At 40.8% G+C, this 18,775-nt stretch overlaps 1 protein-coding gene across 1 annotated transcript in view; it reads left to right on the top strand.

The window, feature by feature from the left end:
* PDSS2 (decaprenyl diphosphate synthase subunit 2) overlaps window positions 1-18,775 on the top strand; it is a 260,395-nt gene that overhangs the window by 137,918 nt on the left and 103,702 nt on the right. The window contains exon 3 of the mRNA XM_040983851.1: window positions 10,181-10,379. Within this exon, the coding sequence (XP_040839785.1) occupies window positions 10,181-10,379 (199 nt within the window). The remainder of the gene's footprint in view (window positions 1-10,180; window positions 10,380-18,775) is intronic.

Genomic DNA, 18,775 nt, shown 5'->3' with positions numbered 1-18,775 from the left:
GGCTCCACGTTATTAATTCAGTAAGTGGTAGCCTTAATCACCATTTAGGGATTCAAACAAAAATAGGATATTTGAAGTATTTTCAGATGAAAACACATCTGAATGGTATTTAGTTCAAAATAATCCAGAAGGGAGAAGCAGGAAGGTTACCATGCCTGAGTACTTCCTGGAAGCTGGTGATGGGTCCGCAGAGGTCTCAGATGTATATTGTTGACTCTATGTGTTCTAAAACTTACAAAATAAAAAGGGTTCTAATTTAAAAAAAAAACTTTAAAAGATGTTAAAATGTCAAAATGTAAACATGGTTATTTTTAAATAGAAGGCTATTAAAAAAAAAAAAAGGGCCTGTTCAGAAAAGGGGAGGAAGAAGAAAACTTGAGAAAGAAAAAGGAGATTTTCTTGTCTTTTATGTCCTTTGCCTGGGTTGTAAAGCAAAATGGACTTTTCTTAATGCCAATCTAAATGTGAAACATTGAAAGAGATTTCAAGTTATTATAAGGCATAATTTTTTAATAATTGAAGCTATTCATCAGCAGACTTGCTCCTGTGAGGTAGTTATCACTCACCCCTGGGAGGGACTAATTGGGGTCACTTTCATCTCTGATTCTGTCATTTTTTGTGTACATCATTTCCTTCCTTCTTGAGGCTAAGAATGATAGCAATCCCCCATCAGCGTTAGTAAACAGATACAGGGAAGGCAACCCAGGGCAGTGGGCAGGGCACACAGCGTGGTGAGGGGAGGGATTAGTAGCTGAAGAAACGATGACAGTAAAGTGTAACGAGCACCATCACTACATTCAAAGGCTTTCAGATACAGAAGTTAACGCTGATAAGCCAGGGCAAGCTTCTCAGAAGATGTCCTAAATGGACCGATTCTTTTTTTTTTTTTTTAGAGAGATTTATTTTATTTTTATTGAAAAGATGGATATACAGAGAGGAGAGACAGAAAGGAATATCTTCCGTCCGATGATTCACTCCTCAAGTGAGCGCAACAGCCGATGCTATGCCGATCCAAGCCAGGGGCCTCTTCCAGGTCTCCCACACGGGTGCAGGGTCCCAAAGCTTTGGGCCGTCCTCAACTGCTTTCCCGGGCCACAGGCAGGGAGCTGGAAGGGAAGCGGGGCCGCCGGGATTAGAATCAGCGCCCATATGGGATCCCGGGCGTGCAAGGCGAGGACTTTAGCCAACAGGCCATCGCGCTGGGCCCAAATGGACCAATTCTTAAAAATTTTTTTAAACAAAAAGATACTGATCCCTTAGCCTGAAACAGCAGAAACTGGGTGCTATCTTCATTCAGTGGCCCTCTGTAGAGACATTAGAGCAGGGAGGTTCTTGTGAATAATGTGGAACTGTCTCCTAAAGACAGTACTGGGTGAATAACACTGGAGGCCTGAAGTAGCAATGCAAGGTGTCTCTGTCGTGTTTCAGCCCCAGTTTTACTGACTGTCACAAATGTATTTGGGTGTGTATAACTGCGCGCTAACAAGCAGTGGTTTACAAGAGGGCGGTGTTCACTCTTCTCAGCCAGCCAGAAGTTTAGACAAAGGAGGCCACGGCAGAGCTGCTGCAGCCCACAAAAGCAATCCACGGGAGCTCGAACCTCTCCTTTCCTCCTGCTCTGCCATCCTCAGCTCAGGAGCCCCCGTAGAATCCTTACCTCCCGGGCCCCATGGGAAGGAGGGGTAAGCCTCAAGGGCTGAAGGTACCCGCTACTGACTTTGTACCCTTCTCTGAGACACTCAGTTGGTTTCTCAGAAACCCCACAGAGCAGACTTCTATTTTAAATGAGTACGTTCCACTCCAAGTATGATGAACTGTAATCTGCTTTGTTAGTCCAGAAAGGAAGAATGGGTTGAGAACCAGCAGTGTCTGCTATCCTTATTCCTGAAGCTCAGGAAGCTGAAAAGTTTGGAGAAATGTTGGTGGCAAGGGAAAAGACCAAAAACAGGAAAGTTGGTTAACATATAATTGAAAAGAAACTGATGAAATTTTTTATAGAAACATTCATGAATCTTCAGGGGTTCTTTCAATATGATAATTACTTACTTATTCTGATTACCTAATATTAAGTGGTATTCATTTGTGACTCTTCTAGTCAGGAGGAGCTAGTATGAAAAACTCCCAAGAGGAATAAAACATATGCACAAAAATTACACAAAGACTTTATTTACAGTAATTTTTAAAATTCAGTACATTGAAAGTTTGCTATTGCTATAGGTAAGTGCAACTGGAATAAGATAATGAGAAGAAAATTTCCCCAGGTTCTTTCACATTGTCATTGTGTCTCTGCTATGCACTAGATTGGATTCACGTTTAATGTAATCCAGAGATGGTTAGCTGATAACGCCTGGGAAGCTTAGAACACAAGACTAAGAGGAATTGCAGAACAGATGTAAGGATAACCAGCAGACTTCATTCCTATTTTCTGCAGGGTTTTGTTTTGTTTCTGGCTTTTTTTTTTTAAAGATTTGTTTTATTTTTATTGGAAAGGCGGATAGCAGAAAGGAAGATTTTCCATCTGATGATTCACTCCCCAAGTGAACACAACGGCCCATGCTATGCTGATCTGAAGCCAGGAGCCTCTTCCGGGTCTCCCACGTGGGTACAGGGTCCCATAGCTTTGGGCCATCCTCAACTGCTTTCCCAGGCCACAGGCAGGGAGCTGGAAGGGAAGCGGGACCACCAGGATTAGAACCGGCGCCCATATGGGATCCTGGGCGTGCAAGGCAAGGACCTTAATCACTGCACCATCACGCCGGGCCCTGTTTTTGGCTTTTTAACAATTAATTGCCAGAGTTGCTGGTTCTTTTTTTTTTTTTTTTTAACCCTGAATCTAAGAATTTGAGAACTAGAAAGGATTGTGTGTGTGTTTAATATCTATTTATTTGAAAGGCAGAATTACAAAGAGAGAAGAGATAGAAAAATCTACTCACTGGTTCACTCCTCAAATGGCTACAATGAGCAGGGCTGGACTAGGCTAAGCCAGGAGCTTATTCTTGATCTCCCATGTGGAAACAGGGTCACAGGTGCTGGACCCATCTTGCACTGCTTTCCCAGACATATTAGCAAGAATGCTGTATCCCAAGTGTGGTAACTAGGACTCAAACTTGTACCCATATGTGATGCCAGCATCATTGGCTGTCAATATCACAATGCCATCCTGGGATTTGAATTTGAATTTGAAATGGCCAGGAACTGTAGGGATCTGCTCATGAGTTAGCTCATGTGATAGATAAAAGTGGAAAACTTGTAATCCAGATCTGTGACTGAGCTAAATCAGTTGATTTGATTCTCATCAAATGGTTTGGAAACAACATGTTTACTTTACCCAGTAAATTTGAATAAAGAGTCAAGCCCATTCTTAATAGAATTTCTCCTAGCAAAATTCTCTTCTGTAGGGCTTAAAAACTAGGGATGAAAATAGGATGGGTTTGTAGGGGGCTTAGAGGGCTTGGCTTATTTTCTCTCTTCCTTTATGATTCATTAGGTAAACAGCCTTTCTAAATTGTCATTGGTCGCTTTGACAAGGTAACTCAGTTCCAGCTTTGTCTTTACAAACTGAATGTTCTTAAGTATTTACCTTTCCAGACCTGCTGCTATTAGAATCAGAAGTAGATAATATAAATGACATTTCTTTGTAAATGTTGAGTACTGGACAAATGATGAGTTTTCACTTTTATTACATTGTGGTTTTTTGTTTGTTTTTGACCATGTGGCATTTAATAGTTGCTATTTATTTGATAAATGCTGTTTAATAATTATAGGTGTCTTTGCTACAAGCTCACAATTACTCATTCTCATGCTTAGGGTAATTCAGAACACTTACAACTTCTTGCGTATGGAGTTTTTACTTTCTTTCACAAACTAAAACAATATGAGACATTTGTCCGAATGCTTAACTTACCCTTTTCAAGTTCTATACTTACATGTAATCCCACTGTGTAATTTCTGTGAAATATGCCAATGTGATTCTTTTTTTCAGTGAGTGATTTTGTAAGCTACAAAGTGTTTGTAAGGTGGTAATAAAACATATTTGTATTCCTTTCCATTAGTTACTTTTTCAAAACAGTAATGTTTTGAATACATTCTGTTAGCTTCTTAATAGTCTTGTGGGCATCTATCCTTAGTGATCTTTCTTCTAAATGTAATGAGATTTTAATTTAACTGTGAATGCAGTTTATTTCTTGGAAGCTGTTTAACTCCCTGGGTCATCTCCTGTTCATATCCCCCCTAATTTGTAATCAAGTAGAATATGTCCACCGGGTCAGCCTTACATATGTAATTTTTCTTCCACTGAAGCTAAGTTATTTGGCTCCTTAATTTTATTTAATTGTATCTCTATATAATCAGTGTGTCAAAGTTGTTAAACTAATAACATTTTTAAGAGATAGGTCTTAAACATTGAATATTTGATGATCTTATACGTAAACTCCATGTGTAAGGCTACCATCCAGGGTTACATCTTTTTGGTATGTCTCCTAGGGACCTTTGTCATTCCACCACTCCATCTCCCCCACTTTCCTGTCTATTATTCCAGATTTTCCCATATCTCACCTTCAATCCTATTTTCAGAAACATTATCTATGCTACAAAATGTAGACCCTGGAACTTCCTGTACACTAACTCTAGATTCCTATTTCTCACTACCACACAGCCCTTATTTTTTTTGGTCTAACAGACCTCACCATTTCATCACGCGATGTACTCTTGCCTTCTCTAAACGTCCATTCCTGGTCTTCCTTATTCTGGGATTCCTAATTCCTGGTTTTGTTTCTGCCCTTTCTCTCTAAGTATGGAAATCCTACTTATCATTCAAGGTCCAGCTCAAATTTAACCTCTTTGAGGAAACTTCTAAAAACCTTTTGGATTGGTACATCCAGGAGGCAGTCTAATGTAGTAAAGATAGTTTGGAATTTGGAGTTTCGCATACCTGCTGCTGTCTAGCAAACCTTAATGGTTTAACACAACAAGCAGCAGCCATTTTATTTCTCATAGTTCCGTGGGTTGCTGGGCTCTCCCCTGCTGATTTTGTAGAGCAGTTGGGAGCTTGGCTGGGATGGCTGGGCCTATCTTCATGCTGTCTCTTGTCCTCAAGGAAGATCACCCAGGTTGCTGTCTTCATTTAGAAGACAGAAGGACAGATATATCAAGATCTTGCACCCCTAGTTCACTCCCCAGATGCTCACAACAGCCAGGAGCCTAAGGTTCAAGCCAGGGCCTCGGGGACTTGAGCCACCAACATACTGCCTCCCAGAGTCCACAGAAGCAGGAAGCTGGAATCAGAAACAAAGCCAGTTCTCAAACACTGGCTCCAGTAAAGATTGTGCGTTATCTTTTTTTGTTGTTGTTGTTGTTAAGATTCACTTTATCCTTATTGGTGAGTCAGATATACAGAAACAAGGAGAGCCAGAGAGGAAGATCCTCCGTCCGTGGACGTAATCTGCAAGTGGCTGCAATGGTCTGTGCTATGCCAAAGCCAGGAATCAGGAGCTTCCTCTCGGTCTCCCCTGTGGGTGCAGGGTCCCAAGGCCTTGGGCCATCCCCAACTGCCTCCCCAGACCACAAGCAAGGAGCTGGATGGGAAGGGGGGCCACCAGGACTAGAACTGGCGCCCACATAGGATCCTGGGCACGCAAGGCGAAGACCTTAGCCGCAAGGCCACCGTGCTCTGATTGTGGGTATCTTAATGACGAAACTCACCCAACAGAGTTTCTTAACAAAGCAGCATTCTGAAAAGATATGTATGCCTCAATGCAAAAACGCTTATCAGGCCTGTTTGTCCCAGTTAACCCTAACCCTAACCACTCAAGTCTCATGGTCCAACTCTGGGTAAGTCAACAAGGAGACCAAACACAGCATGTATGCTGGGAGTTGTGACTTGCTGGTCTCATAATCTGCCCTCTGGACCCAGTGATTCACATCCCTTCTGTATGCAAGACGTACCACCCACTAGACGCTGAACTCTTACCCATGTCATGACCTCAGCTCAGAGTCCAGGAGCTCAGGATTGTTGTGATCTAGATCTGGAGGTGGCTGCATAGATACAGTCCCTCCTGAGTCAGGGATGCAGGCACTGAAAGGCAAAGTTGCCTTCCCACTCCATCACCACCATCTGTCATGCAAAGAAACTTCAGAAAGTTGATGGGAAATGTGTATTATTTTAAGAAAAGTGCATGGATATCAAAAGTGTATGCACCAGGCCCGGCCCAGTAGCCTAGCAGCTAAAGTCCTTGCCTTTAATGCGCCAGGATCCCATATGGGCGCTGGTTCTAATCCTGGCAGCTCCACTTCCCATCCAGCTCTCTGCTTGTGGCCTGGGAAGACAGCCAAGGACGGTCCAAAGCCTTGGGACCCTGTACCCACGTGGGAGACCTGGAAGAAGTTCCAGGCTTCTGGCTTCAGATCAGCACAGCACCGGCCATTGTGGTCACTTGGAGAGTTAATCATTGGACGGAAGATCTTCCTCTCTGTCTCTCCTCCTCTCTGTATATCTGACTTTGTAATAAAAATAAATAAATCTTTTTAAAAAGATGGGGGAGGAGGAGCAAGGAGAGATACAGACCAGTCACTGGTCCATAGCAATTCCAAAATTCAGCAGGATACTTGGTGTCAGGATCACCTGCTGTAGCAGTAAAGAATGTTTCCTTAATGGGACCCAGTTCTGTTCCCTGGAGGTGGTTCTCTAATCTCTAATTCTCTTTGGCTCTTGGCTCTGCCTTCTGAGCTACCTTCTCTTTTCAGTAGGGAATGGCTTGTGCTTGGAGCAGAGTGCCCAATCTCAAGCTCTTTGTTGTGCATAGAAAGTTTGGGGTTGAGCTCTATTCCCCTCACCCTGAACTGCCTCTGTGACTTTTAGCCCGAATTCATAAAACGGCTTTAAAAACCTATCAGGATTTCTCTGAATTGAGTTAGAGTTCATTTCCTTCCCTCAAAACCACATTCATGATTCTTTATGAGTCAGACCTCTCTACTGCCAGGATGAACACTGCTGCGGAACAGTACCCTCAGAAGTTGGAGAAGCACTTCTGTCTAGCCATTGCATTTTTCATGTCTTTACAAGGTCTTTACAAGGGTTAGGAATTTACTAACCAGACCCTTGATCTTATATTGAGACTGATTTTTTGCAAAAAAAAAAAAAAAAAGAAAAGAAAAAAGAAAAGAAAATTTAAACAAGAGCTGTGTTATTTTCACCTTTGCACAAGCCTTGCTACTCTAAAACATATTTGCCAACTGAACGAGTTTCTTGTTGGTTCCTCTCTGTCTTTGATATCTCATCACATGTGACTAAAAGAACGTGATGCTGTGAACATTCTGCCTGGAAATCCTATATTCCTAAGTTTATTAGATATATTTTCTATCATTCACGTTACCAAAGGCAGTTGTTTTTCTAACTGTTTCACTCCCTTGTGACACGATATTCTCTTCCTCAATCCTCCAATAAATTTCCTCACTTTTTTTTCTAGCTTCCAGTAAGAGTTTGCCATTTCCTCAGCCTTTGCCTGCAGCTCCCACTGCTCAAATTCAAAGCCATGAACTCCTAGTTTAGGCTTTTGTTATGACAGCATGCTCCCGTTATACGAGTTTCTATATTACATGCCTATTGTTGCATGGCAAACACAAAATCTGCCGATTAGTGACTTTAGACACCATTTTTATTTCTCACTGTTGTATAGAATCTTTACATGTTAATGCAATTGTGATAAACAAACAAAGGCTGCCAGTTGCATGGGTGCTTATCAGGCTTTGCTTACATCATGTTTAGTCAAAACAAGTCACATGACCAAACTTAGAGTCAGTATGAAGGAAATTACACTGGAGCATGGAAACCAAGAGGCGTGATTCACATGGAACCATCTGTAACAGAATCCAGTGGATGTCTACTTCTATTTTACTGCACATCCTTAGAGAAGTTATTTCATTTGTATGCAATAATACTGTTCTTAAGAAATTTTAGGGCCTGGCGCAGTAGCCCAATGCCCATACAGACACCCGTTTGTATCCTGGCTGCTCTACTTCCTTTCTAGCTCCCTGCTAATAGCCTGGAAAAGCAGGATGGCCCAACACCTTGGGACCCTGTACCCACAGGAGAGACCCAGAAGAAGCTCCAGGCTCCTGGTCTTGAATCGGCTCAGCTCCAGCCTTTGTGGTTACTTCAGAAGTGAAACAGCAGATGGAAGGTCTTTCTCTCTGTTTCTCCTTCTCTCTGTAAATCTGAATTTCCAGTAAAAATAAATAAATCCTTTTTAAAAATGATGCCCCCTATTATAGGATTCTGAAGAGATTTAAATTTTTAATGGCTATTTGTTGGATTTTTTCTCTAATTATAAAAATAACACCCTGAGTATACATTTGACCCAGCAGTTAAGACACTCTTGTCCTGTATCAGAGTACCTAGATTTGATACCTGGCTCTAGGTGTTTCGGATCCCTGCTCTTCATGGGAAACAGAAGAGGTGGCTCGAGTGACTGGGTTCCTGATAGCCACGTGGGACACCCAGATTGAATTCCCATCTCTCAGCTTGCACTTGACCTAGCCCAGCCATTGCAGGCGGCTGCAAAGTGGACCTGTGCATTGAAAGTGCTCGCTTGCCCTCTGCATCTCTCTCAGCTTCTGTGCCTATCAAATAAATTCTTAAAATTTTAACTAATACTTTTATCATTATATTCATGTACCTTTGGGCCCGGCGCGGTGGCGCAAGTGGTTAAAGGTCCTCGCCTTGCACGCCCGGGATCCCATATGGGCGCCGGTTCTAATCCCGGTAGCCCCGCTTCCCTTCCAGCTCCCTGCCTGTGGCCTGGGAAAGCAGTCGAGGACGGCCCAAAGCTTTGGGAACCTGCACCCGCGTGGGAGACCCGGAAGAGGCTCCTGGCTTCGGATCGGCATAGTATCGGCCCGTTGCGCTCACTTGGGGAGTGAATCATCGGACGGAAGATCTTCCTCTCTCTCTGTCTCTCCTCTCTGTATATCCGCCTTTCCAATGAAAAAATAATAAAAATAAATCTTTAAAAAAAATAAAAAATAAAAAAAAAAAGAAGAAAACAAATATCCTGAACCCTTACCTAACACAGTGCTACGTTGTAAATCCTCAAGGACTATCTCTGTTTCATTCGCTGCTGCAGGTCTGTCTGTGGATTCTTACTCTGAGAGGGAAGGCCCCTGAAGGACCTTTTAACCTTTTTGTTTAGGGTTAGAAGAGATAGTTTATATAAAGTACTTAGTTTGGTATGAGGCACAAATTGAATTTTTGTTTAGTTTTAAACTCAAAACTGTGTAAGTTATAACAGAGAAGGCAATACTGAGATCAAAGCATCTAACTGGTTCTGTGATGGTTGGGCTTCCACCAGCCAGTTTCTCACCAGAGAATCCTGGTGTCTTTCAGGTAGAGTAAGGGGCACTGTAGAGTGTTGTAGGTCTGTTGTAATCCCTGACTACTCTGGGGAGAAGTCGCTGTTAAAAAGAAATACTCCCAGTGCCTGTAAAGAGCTGTGTCACATAATACAATGTAATGTAAAATATATATATAAAAAAATAGATTAAAAAAGCTACATAGTCTATGCGTACAATTCCATGTGTCTTAGGATATTCTGAAAAAGTAAAATTAGGAAACTAAATCAGTGGTTGCAAGAGTTTAAAGATAAGAAACAACACATTGAGTATTAGCAAACATCAAATGTATTTTTCAGTTGATGAGAATATTCTATATCTTATTTGGTTGTTGAACATGTGAATAAATATTATCTGCCAAAATTTAACATACTGTATACATAAAAGACTAAAGCTTATTAATATAAAAGTGTCTCAGTGAGACTTTTATATAAATTATGTTAATACCATCTGTCTTTTAAGAACCATCTATAAAAAAACTGGAAGATCCCAAGTTTCAGTAATAGATATAAACTTGTCAAAAACTCTTTTTCTAAACTTGAGTATTATTTTGTTATAACAAACACTGTTATATTTTCATATCTACATTTGTCCAATTATTTCTTTCTTTGAATTCTGAAATGTTGATCTGAAAAGGATGCCGCATCTATCATAATATTGTTTGGAAATGCTGTATTCCACAGAAAAAAAAAAAAAGAAATACTCTATAAAGTATCCAATTGTCCTAAATTGGCATTCAATGATAGTGTAAAATGGTATTCTCAACCCTCAGACAAATCTTACCCTTGTGTTTTAGTCAAAGAAGCTTGGCAGAGATCACAGAACTTATCCATACCGCTCTCCTTGTACATCGCGGGATCGTGAATCTAAGTGAATTGCAGTCTTCTGATGGGCCACTGAAAGATATGCAGTTTGGAAATAAAATAGCCATCCTGAGTGGAGACTTTCTTCTAGCAAATGCCTGCAATGGACTAGCCCTCCTCCAGAACACCAAGGTAAGAATGGGCAGGGTCTGCTGTGCCTGGAAGGCCTCGGCTGGCACTTGGTTCATTGCCAGAGCCATGGAGGTCTTTGCACGCCCTGCTGTCCAACTCAGATCACGTACGTTCTTAGTAAACGCTGATAGTGGCAGTATCAGCAGCAGCAAAGACTGGTATTGGCAGAGAGGTGTTTGGAAATTAATTTTTGTTTTTCCTAATTATGGATGAAAATATTTGTTAATTGTAGGATAGTAATAAATATTTCAAAATAAGAAAGATATAACCTACTTACCAGGGATAAACACAATTAGTTGATATTTGATGCATTTCCTTGCTATTTAGATGTTCAAACTTGTCCTCATATATGTGGACTTTTATAGCACAGGTAAAAACTTGTGTAAGTGTAAGGCTTTAATTTCTTATTTTTTCTTACTTTATGTTATAAAGTAGACATTTATCCATATTATTAACAACATTTTTTAAAAAAAGATTTATTTATTTTTAGTGGAAAGGCAGATTTATTGAAAGAGAGACCTTCCGTCTGCTGATTCACTCCCCAAGTGGCCACATGGCTGGAGCTGAGCCAGTCCAAAGCCAAGAACCAGGAGCTTCTTCCGGATCTCCTATGCAGGTGCAGGGCCCAGGGCTTTGGGCCATCCTCGACTGCTTTCCCAGGGTACAAGCTGGTACCCATATGGGATCCTGGTGCATGCAAGTCAAGGATTGCACCACTGGGCCATTGCATCAGACACTATGTTATTAACATCCATTGTAAACTTTCTAATGGCTGCATAGTAGACAGTCAGTTATATGTAATATCATTCACAGTCCCAATTTTTACTCATTTTAAGTTGCATCTTCCATTTCTTAATATGTATTTATTTATTTGAAAGTCAGAGTTCCGTTGCTGGCATAGTATAGCAAGCTAATCCTCTGCTTGCAGCACTTGCATTCCATATGAATGCTGGTTTGTGTCCCAGCTACTCTGCTTTCCATCCAGCTCCTTACTTGTGGCCTGGGAAAGTAGCAAAGGGTGTCCAAAACCTTGAGACTCCCACTCAGGTTGGGGGGCCAGAGGAAGATCCTGGCTCTTGGCTTTGGATCAGTTCAACTCTGGCTATTGCTTTCATTTGGTGATTAAACAAGGGACAAAGATCTTTATCTCTCTTTCTCTCTGTAAATCTACCTTTCAGATTTAAAAAAGTAATAATAATAAGTAAATCTTTAAAAGCAAACAGAGTTGGAGGGGGTGGGAAGTATCCACCTGCTGATTAATTTCCAAGATGGCTGTAATAGGCATTGCTAGGCCAGTTCGAAGCCAGGAACAGCACCGTTATTCTTCCACATGGATGTCAGGAGCCCCACAATTTAACTGTCCTTTTCTGCTTTTCCCAGACTGTTAGCAGGGAGCTGGGTCAGAAGCAGAGCAGCCACGACATGAACTGGCGTCCATATGTTGCAGGCAATGGTTTTACTTGTTACACCACGATGCCAGCCTCTGGTTCTTTATTTTACTCTCATAAATAGATCTGCATAAAATATCTTTGAACATCAGCCTTCCCCTTTTCAGATTTTGTATTTTAAATAAATACTGAGAAGTAGTTTAAAGGTTTTCAACTTCTATAGTGTTCCCAGTACATATTTCCGAACTGTTTTCCACAGATTGTAAAGTGATATTGGTTATACATCAAGTAAAATTAGATTTGTTTCTAAGATAGTGATGGCCTAAACAAAGTTAGAGATTAGTTGTTTGTTTTGTTTTCTGAGTTCTTATGTGTAAATACCTGGAAGTTGATGCTGACATTCTGCACAGTGAGGGCCCCAGGCTCCTTGTGTCTTACTGCTCTGCCTTCCTCACTGTGCCACTTCATGGCTTATATGACTCCATCAGGCCTAAGCTCCGGTCAGTAGGGAAGCGGAAGGAAAAGGAGAAAGGACAAAAAAATGGCAGATCTGCTTTCCATGGAGGTCCTGCTTCACTACAGGCAGTTGCCAAGTAAGGCAGCTGTCCTGGGATCTTGTGTAGCCTAGCTTTTATCCTGCATTTTCCATTTTTAAAGAGATAATTCTGAATGATAATTGTATTACATTATACTTGGAGTTGCTGAACTGTGAGATTTGAGGAATAGAGCCAGTGTTGAGTCTGAAAATACCCTGGAGCACAGCAGTGCCTTTGCTCTTTATTGTCTGTCAGTCAGATTTTAGAAATCTTTGTAAACATCTGTGTTCAACACTGGCATTGAACTTTGTTCTAAATTGGCCATCAAATGCATGCTGGATTCTAAAAAGAAAAAATTAATTTGTAGCAGAGAAGGGAAGCGAGAAGTCAATCAGCTAGGTTGTACCAGGTTTGAGAAAATCCTTCCAAGGTCTGTTGGCTGACCAGATCCACCTTAGTGCCAGCACAGGCCCAGGAACATGCTGCAAAACGTAGACAGGAGAGTTGTCCAAACTGTTCTGCCTTCCATCCTCTGATGAGGCTCTTGACATCCTCTCTTGACCTAGATAAGCTGGCTCCTAGCCCACCGGGCATGCCCCCACTTCCCCTGCTTCTGTGAGTGCCAGCAAGTTGTGAGTGATGCTGTTTAGCCCAGCCCAGCTCTCCCATATGGGCAGGTGCCTTTGCCTGACCCAGACGTGGTTTCCAGTTTCCCCCCGTAAACCACTTAGTCTCAGTTTCCATCTCACCCACCTGCAAGTGCAATGACCTGATCTGTGGAAACCCCCAAAGTCATTCCTCCCCCATCAAACAAGCCCTCAGCTGCTCCCACTCCAATATGTCCCCAGGCCCCTTCCCTGGGCAATCTGCAGTCTCCCCACCTGAGGGCCAGGGATGACATGAATCTGTCTGAGATTCCCCACCTTAATAGAGACTACCATGTCGAAATGTGAGGACACAATACAACATGCATCCCTACTTCCATATCAAAGATGGACTCCCAACAAAACTGTTGAACATGTCTAGACAATGGGATGCTGGACTGTCTGACCTTGTCTATACCAGCAATGTAGGGCACACTTAAATAACAGATTGATAGAATTATAATTCTTTTTGAAGAACTATACTATTATAACAATACGGGGAAAATCAGTGGGAGGAGTGGTAATTTGAGGGAGGGAAATCCCAGACTCTATGGAATTGTATCATAAAGTTCAAAATTAAAAAAAAAAAAAGGAGGGGAGGGGAAGGAATAGGCATACTGATCTAGTTAACACAAAACTGCCATTAACCAAGTCCAAAATGCCCGCCAATTATTGGCTGCTTCTCTCCCAGCACTGTAACACTTGCCTAGATAGAAGGTAGCCCAAGCAGTTGCCTACAACTGGGGACATAGGCATTTTAACAGGAAGCTGGATCAGAAGTGGAGCTATCAGAACTTAAACCAGTGCAACGTGGAATGCTGGTGCTTTATCCACTATACCACAGTGCTGATCCTGGCAGTTTTATTTTAAAATACCACATTTTTAAAACCCACATTATTCAGAAAAGTACCAATAACTCAGTATTAGATATGAAGAAGAAATGGCTAAAAAATAGATGACAATACATGAAGAATTACTGTACTTGAGATGTTTACTATTTAGATAATCAGCATAAATGTATCTTTAGTACATATGGATGTATATTTTTAACTTCTGAAATGCTACTTTTGAAAGTTTTTTAAAAGGTTTTTGAATGAACTCATTGAGTTCAAAAGTGTAATGAAATTGATTGTTAGTTAATATGTGTTTCAAAAAAATCGTGAAGTGTTAGTTGTTCCAGCATTTCTTTTCACTCTTCAGTGTTCTTTGGATGACATTGTATAGTGTCTGTTCTGTGAAGGCATTTCTCAGATGCAGTTGTTCTGCTTATGTCCTATTGGCCAGAAGCCTGATAGTTAAGGTTGCGCTGGAGTGCCTGCCTTTTTATACTTCATCTGTCCTGCTAGTGTATCCTAGAAGGAGGCAGGATGGCTCTTGTAATCGGATCCCTGCGCCCCAGTGTGGGTTGAATTCCCAGGCCCTGACTTTAATGCAGCCCCTACTGTTGCACACATGTGGGAGTAAACCAACAGAATCCCCTGTATCCCATGTGTCTTTCTTCTCACTCAGATTTTTTTTTTAAAGATTCATTTATTTTTATTGGAAAGGCAGATGTGTAAAAACAGGGAAATACAGAGAGGAAGACCTTCCATCCATTGATTCACTCCCCAAGTGACCGCAACAGCTGGAGCTGAGCTGATCCTAAGCCAGAGGCCAGTAGCTCTTTCCAGGTCTCCCATGCAGGTGCAGGGTCCTAAGGCTGTCCTCAAGTGTTTTCCCAGGCCACGTTCAGGGAGCTGGAAGGGAAGTGGAGCAGCCAGGACATGAACTGGCACTCATATGGGATCCTGACGTATGCAAGGCGAAGACTTTAGACACTAGGCTACCATGCCAATCCCCCCTCTCAGATTTTTAAAAATTTAATCAATCATTGATTTGATTAATTTTGCAAAAAGTTTAAAGATCACAGGGCAACAAATTGTTGTAAGGGAGAGTAGGACAAGTGATATTTGTGACAAGTAGCCATGTACCCAGCTAGAAATCTATAAGAGACAGAAAATAAATACTGAAAGACAAGTAGCATTGTGCTCTATCTCATTTTTGGCTAGCATGTGTATATATCAGATAGATGTACTGATTTGAGGAAATAACCCAGTTTTTATCCCCTTGGGGAAAAAAATTTTGATAAATGAACTGGCCATGTGAAGCAGAGGAAGAAACGGTCAAATCTCTTTTCTGAGATTCATTGCCATCGGGCATTCTTTACTCACTCCCCGTTTCTCTCTCTTCTGTGTAGAGTGTCCCTTCTTAGGTATTCCTAAATGTTCCCCTTCATATTGAAATTCCATGTTAATGGAAAATTCCTTATCCTTCTGAGTCACCAGCTTCAAAGTCCATCCTTTTCTCTTTGCCACACCTACAGTTGTGTGTGAGGAAATTTGGTTCTAGCGCAGAGAAGGAAGAGGCCTTAGAAAGTACAAGTCTGAAGGCCTTCATCTGCACTTGATCAGCACTAGCCGTAGACTGGCCGCTCACGAATTACACCCACACAGCTGAGGCAAGGAGCTGTTCGGAACGTATCACATCCACACTTCAGTAGCTGACCTCAGCATGGTCCCCATCAAGGCTTATTGCCTTGGACAAATTTCTCTTTTCCCTTACCATCTGTCATAACTTACTTTGAGATATTCTGATGAAATCTTACCCAAGGTTGAGATGATGGCATTATGTATAAATAAAATCATGCTATAAGTGAATGCAAATAAATAATTACTTATTTAAACCACTTCCCTTTTATGGGAGTAATATTCATTCACCATGTTCCTTTCTCTTCACTACCCTGTGTCAGTCACGCATTCTTTCTTTCAGTCTGATTCAAGTTCAGTGAAAATGGAAGCTTTATTCCCATCAAAAGCAAATCGCATTCACAGCCTGTGAAATCTACTCTTGGTGTTTTGCATTCAGAAGCATCACTGTAAATGTTCCAGAGTCTAAGACCTCCACCATCTGCTCCATTAGGCACTGGATTTCAGTAGCACTGCATGATTTACAAAGACAGGGAGGGGAAAATAATTCAGCTTGAAATAGGAGTGAGCAGGCATTTCCCTCTCCTTCACCGAGTCCTACTTCTCCATGATCTGTGTACAGGTTTGCACTGTTAAATTGGCATTTTATCAACCCTTCTCTGATCAGGAATCCTTTTCTTTTTAGGCAGTGATGCTCTGGGTATTTTTTCTGAATTTGATAATTCTGTATTAAATTGAAGCCCTTTGTTCTATGTAACCCTCCTATTCATCCAAAACATGGATTCTTTGCACCGTATTCTTCAAAGGGTCATTGATGGCTGCAAGGTCAATTTCAAATGATGCTTCCCTGGCTTATGAAAAGACCCAGTGTACCATGGCCAGGGGTCCCTGATTGAGCTTCTACACACCTACTAGCCCTCTTTAAAGCATAGTAGATAGCATCCAAATCACATGAGCAGTATTTTAAACTGAAGTGATGGTAACGCATACTCAAAGTGTTTAAAAGTCAAGAATTTTTTTTTTTGGTAAAGTAGTTATCTCCCACATTTGCAAACAGTTCCTGTAATTTAAATACCTGATATATTTTCATCAGAGTTTTCTTTTTTATTTTTTAAGGGAAGCAGTGTTAGATTTCTCTCAGAAAAGGTCTTATTAAATTTAGCTCCCAGCAGTTTAAACTGATTAACTAACCCATATAGGGTTATGGTTTTTGGTTTGTTTACTTGCTCTTTGGAAAGAGGGGGTGACAGTAAGTATCTTTGGGTAGTATTTTTTTCTTCTCCCCACATGTGGTTACTGTCTTGGGCAAGTTAGAGACTATGTAATGATGTCTTAGTTTTCTCTCATAAGAAGGAAAATTTATCAGCGATTAGCAGTATAGACACCAGACCAACGAGGGAGCAAGCAGAATGTGATGCAGTTTCTGTTTATAGCATGTCACCATTTCTTCACAATGACATCCTTCTTTTTCTTTTTAGAATTTGTATTTAAAATGGCAGCTAAAGTTGGCGTATTTGTAACAACTTTAATTTTTTATGATTTACCTACCAATTTCCTCTGCTACTGGACTTTTGTTGGAATTTCTGTTTGATGAGTTTGTGTCTGGACTTCTCCCAGGACAGAGCATTAGAAAAGTACTTCAGCCATCAGATGAAATCCAGAACTGTATTATAATCGTCAAGGGTAAAATTAACGAAGTCAATTATTCTCCCTTTGGCTTTTTGCTAAAGATATTAGGGGTCTTCAAAGTAATTGTCTCAGGTAACACTTAGATATTTAAATATCTCCAACTATAAAATTGCTATATTAGTCCTCTGGTAACTGTCTTCTTACTATTATAGCCAGGATCACTGTGTGCAAATTAATAAGAATTTTGAATTTGACTCAGTTGAAAAATTGGGTGTATACTTGGGTTTTCATTCATTTTCAATTATGAAACGTAAGGACAACCTGGTATTGTAGTGTTGCAGTCTTTTTTTAGTGTCTTTTATTTTCTGTGTCTAGTGATAAGCATAATAATTTTAAAGAACTGAGCTCATTATGGTGGGTTTTTTTTAAATGTGTAGTCATTTTAATGGAATTGACCCATAGAAGCACTTGACACACAGACTGTGAGTCAGCCTGGGTCTTGCTTACACAGTCAAGAGCATTGCCATGATGTCTCGCCTTGGGGCTGTTCTATTAAGCATTAGTGATTTATGTTTCTAAATAACCAGTGGCACAGATGTACTCCTTCCATAGCTGATGCGTTTCCTTATGTTAACTTTGTTTTCCTAAAGGCATAAATATGTTGTTTACTAGGAAGGATTTTGTTTGTATAAATATGTTCAATTTATGCATATAAATCTCCTTTTACACTGTCTATACATTTTAATTAAAAGGCTGCTATTGTTTAATTTGTGTTGTCTTTTACATTCATTTTACTTTCAAATTCATTTAAAAGTGGAACCTTTTAAGTGTTTTCTTATCCTATTAGTTTAAAATAGTCTTTTAGGACAGTATGTATCTGTATTTTTGCCAGCACTGTTTTGCTTGTGGAAATAGTTGAATATCTCATGTTGTCCCATTAGATTGATAGCCCAGATCAGTATTTTCACTGCATATAATCCTAGCCCCTCAAATGCAGATGTCCAGAGGGCAGGGTGGAGCATTAGCACAAAAGGTAAGTGGGAGTCATCCACAAATGATTACTTATATATCAATTAAGCGGAGAAATCAAAATGCCATCATAAAGTTGTTGTCTTTAAAACCTCCCTAAAAGCACTCCAGCTTTTTAAAATAATTTATTAAGATAGTCCTAAAACAAACAAATGTTATAATCATTTTCTGAGCCTGCTGCTTTGGTCTTTAAAAGTATACTAGAAATAAGAAGTATGTTAAATGTATCTTGTTAAAACTTGGAACTCTGAGCCAGTGCTGTGTCAGGTCAGGCTAATCTTCCACCTGTGAGCCAGTATCCCACATGGATGCTGGTTCAAGTCCTGGCTGTTCTGTTTCCCTTCCAGCTCCGTACTTATAGTCTGGACAAGCAGTGGAAAGTGACCAAGGCCTTGCTTGGGCCCTGCACCCACATGGGAGACCCAAAGAGGCCGCTGACTGCTGGCTTTAGATTAGCTCAGCTTTAGCCTTGTAACTATGGGGAGTGAACCAGCAAATAGATCTCTGTCAGTTTGTCTGCCTCTTTTGCTCTTGCTTTATAGCTGTATAACAAGTACAATAAATAAATCTTAAGAAAAAAAAAAAAAGCAAACTCTTGACCTTTCCCTGTTCTGCTATCCAGCAGTAGAGGACACTCTTTCTTTACTGTAGGAAGATCAAAAGCTGCAGCAATGGACATTTCTCTGAGTGTCTGTCTAACCAGAT

This window comes from Ochotona curzoniae, unplaced genomic scaffold, assembly GCF_017591425.1.
Source record: "Ochotona curzoniae isolate NIBS_2020 unplaced genomic scaffold, NIBS_Ocur_1.0 contig_3819, whole genome shotgun sequence".
In the NCBI taxonomy this organism is placed as follows: Eukaryota; Metazoa; Chordata; class Mammalia; order Lagomorpha; family Ochotonidae; genus Ochotona; species Ochotona curzoniae.
Note: the sequence above shows the minus strand (reverse complement) of the source record. Positions and strands in the feature narration are given on the sequence as shown.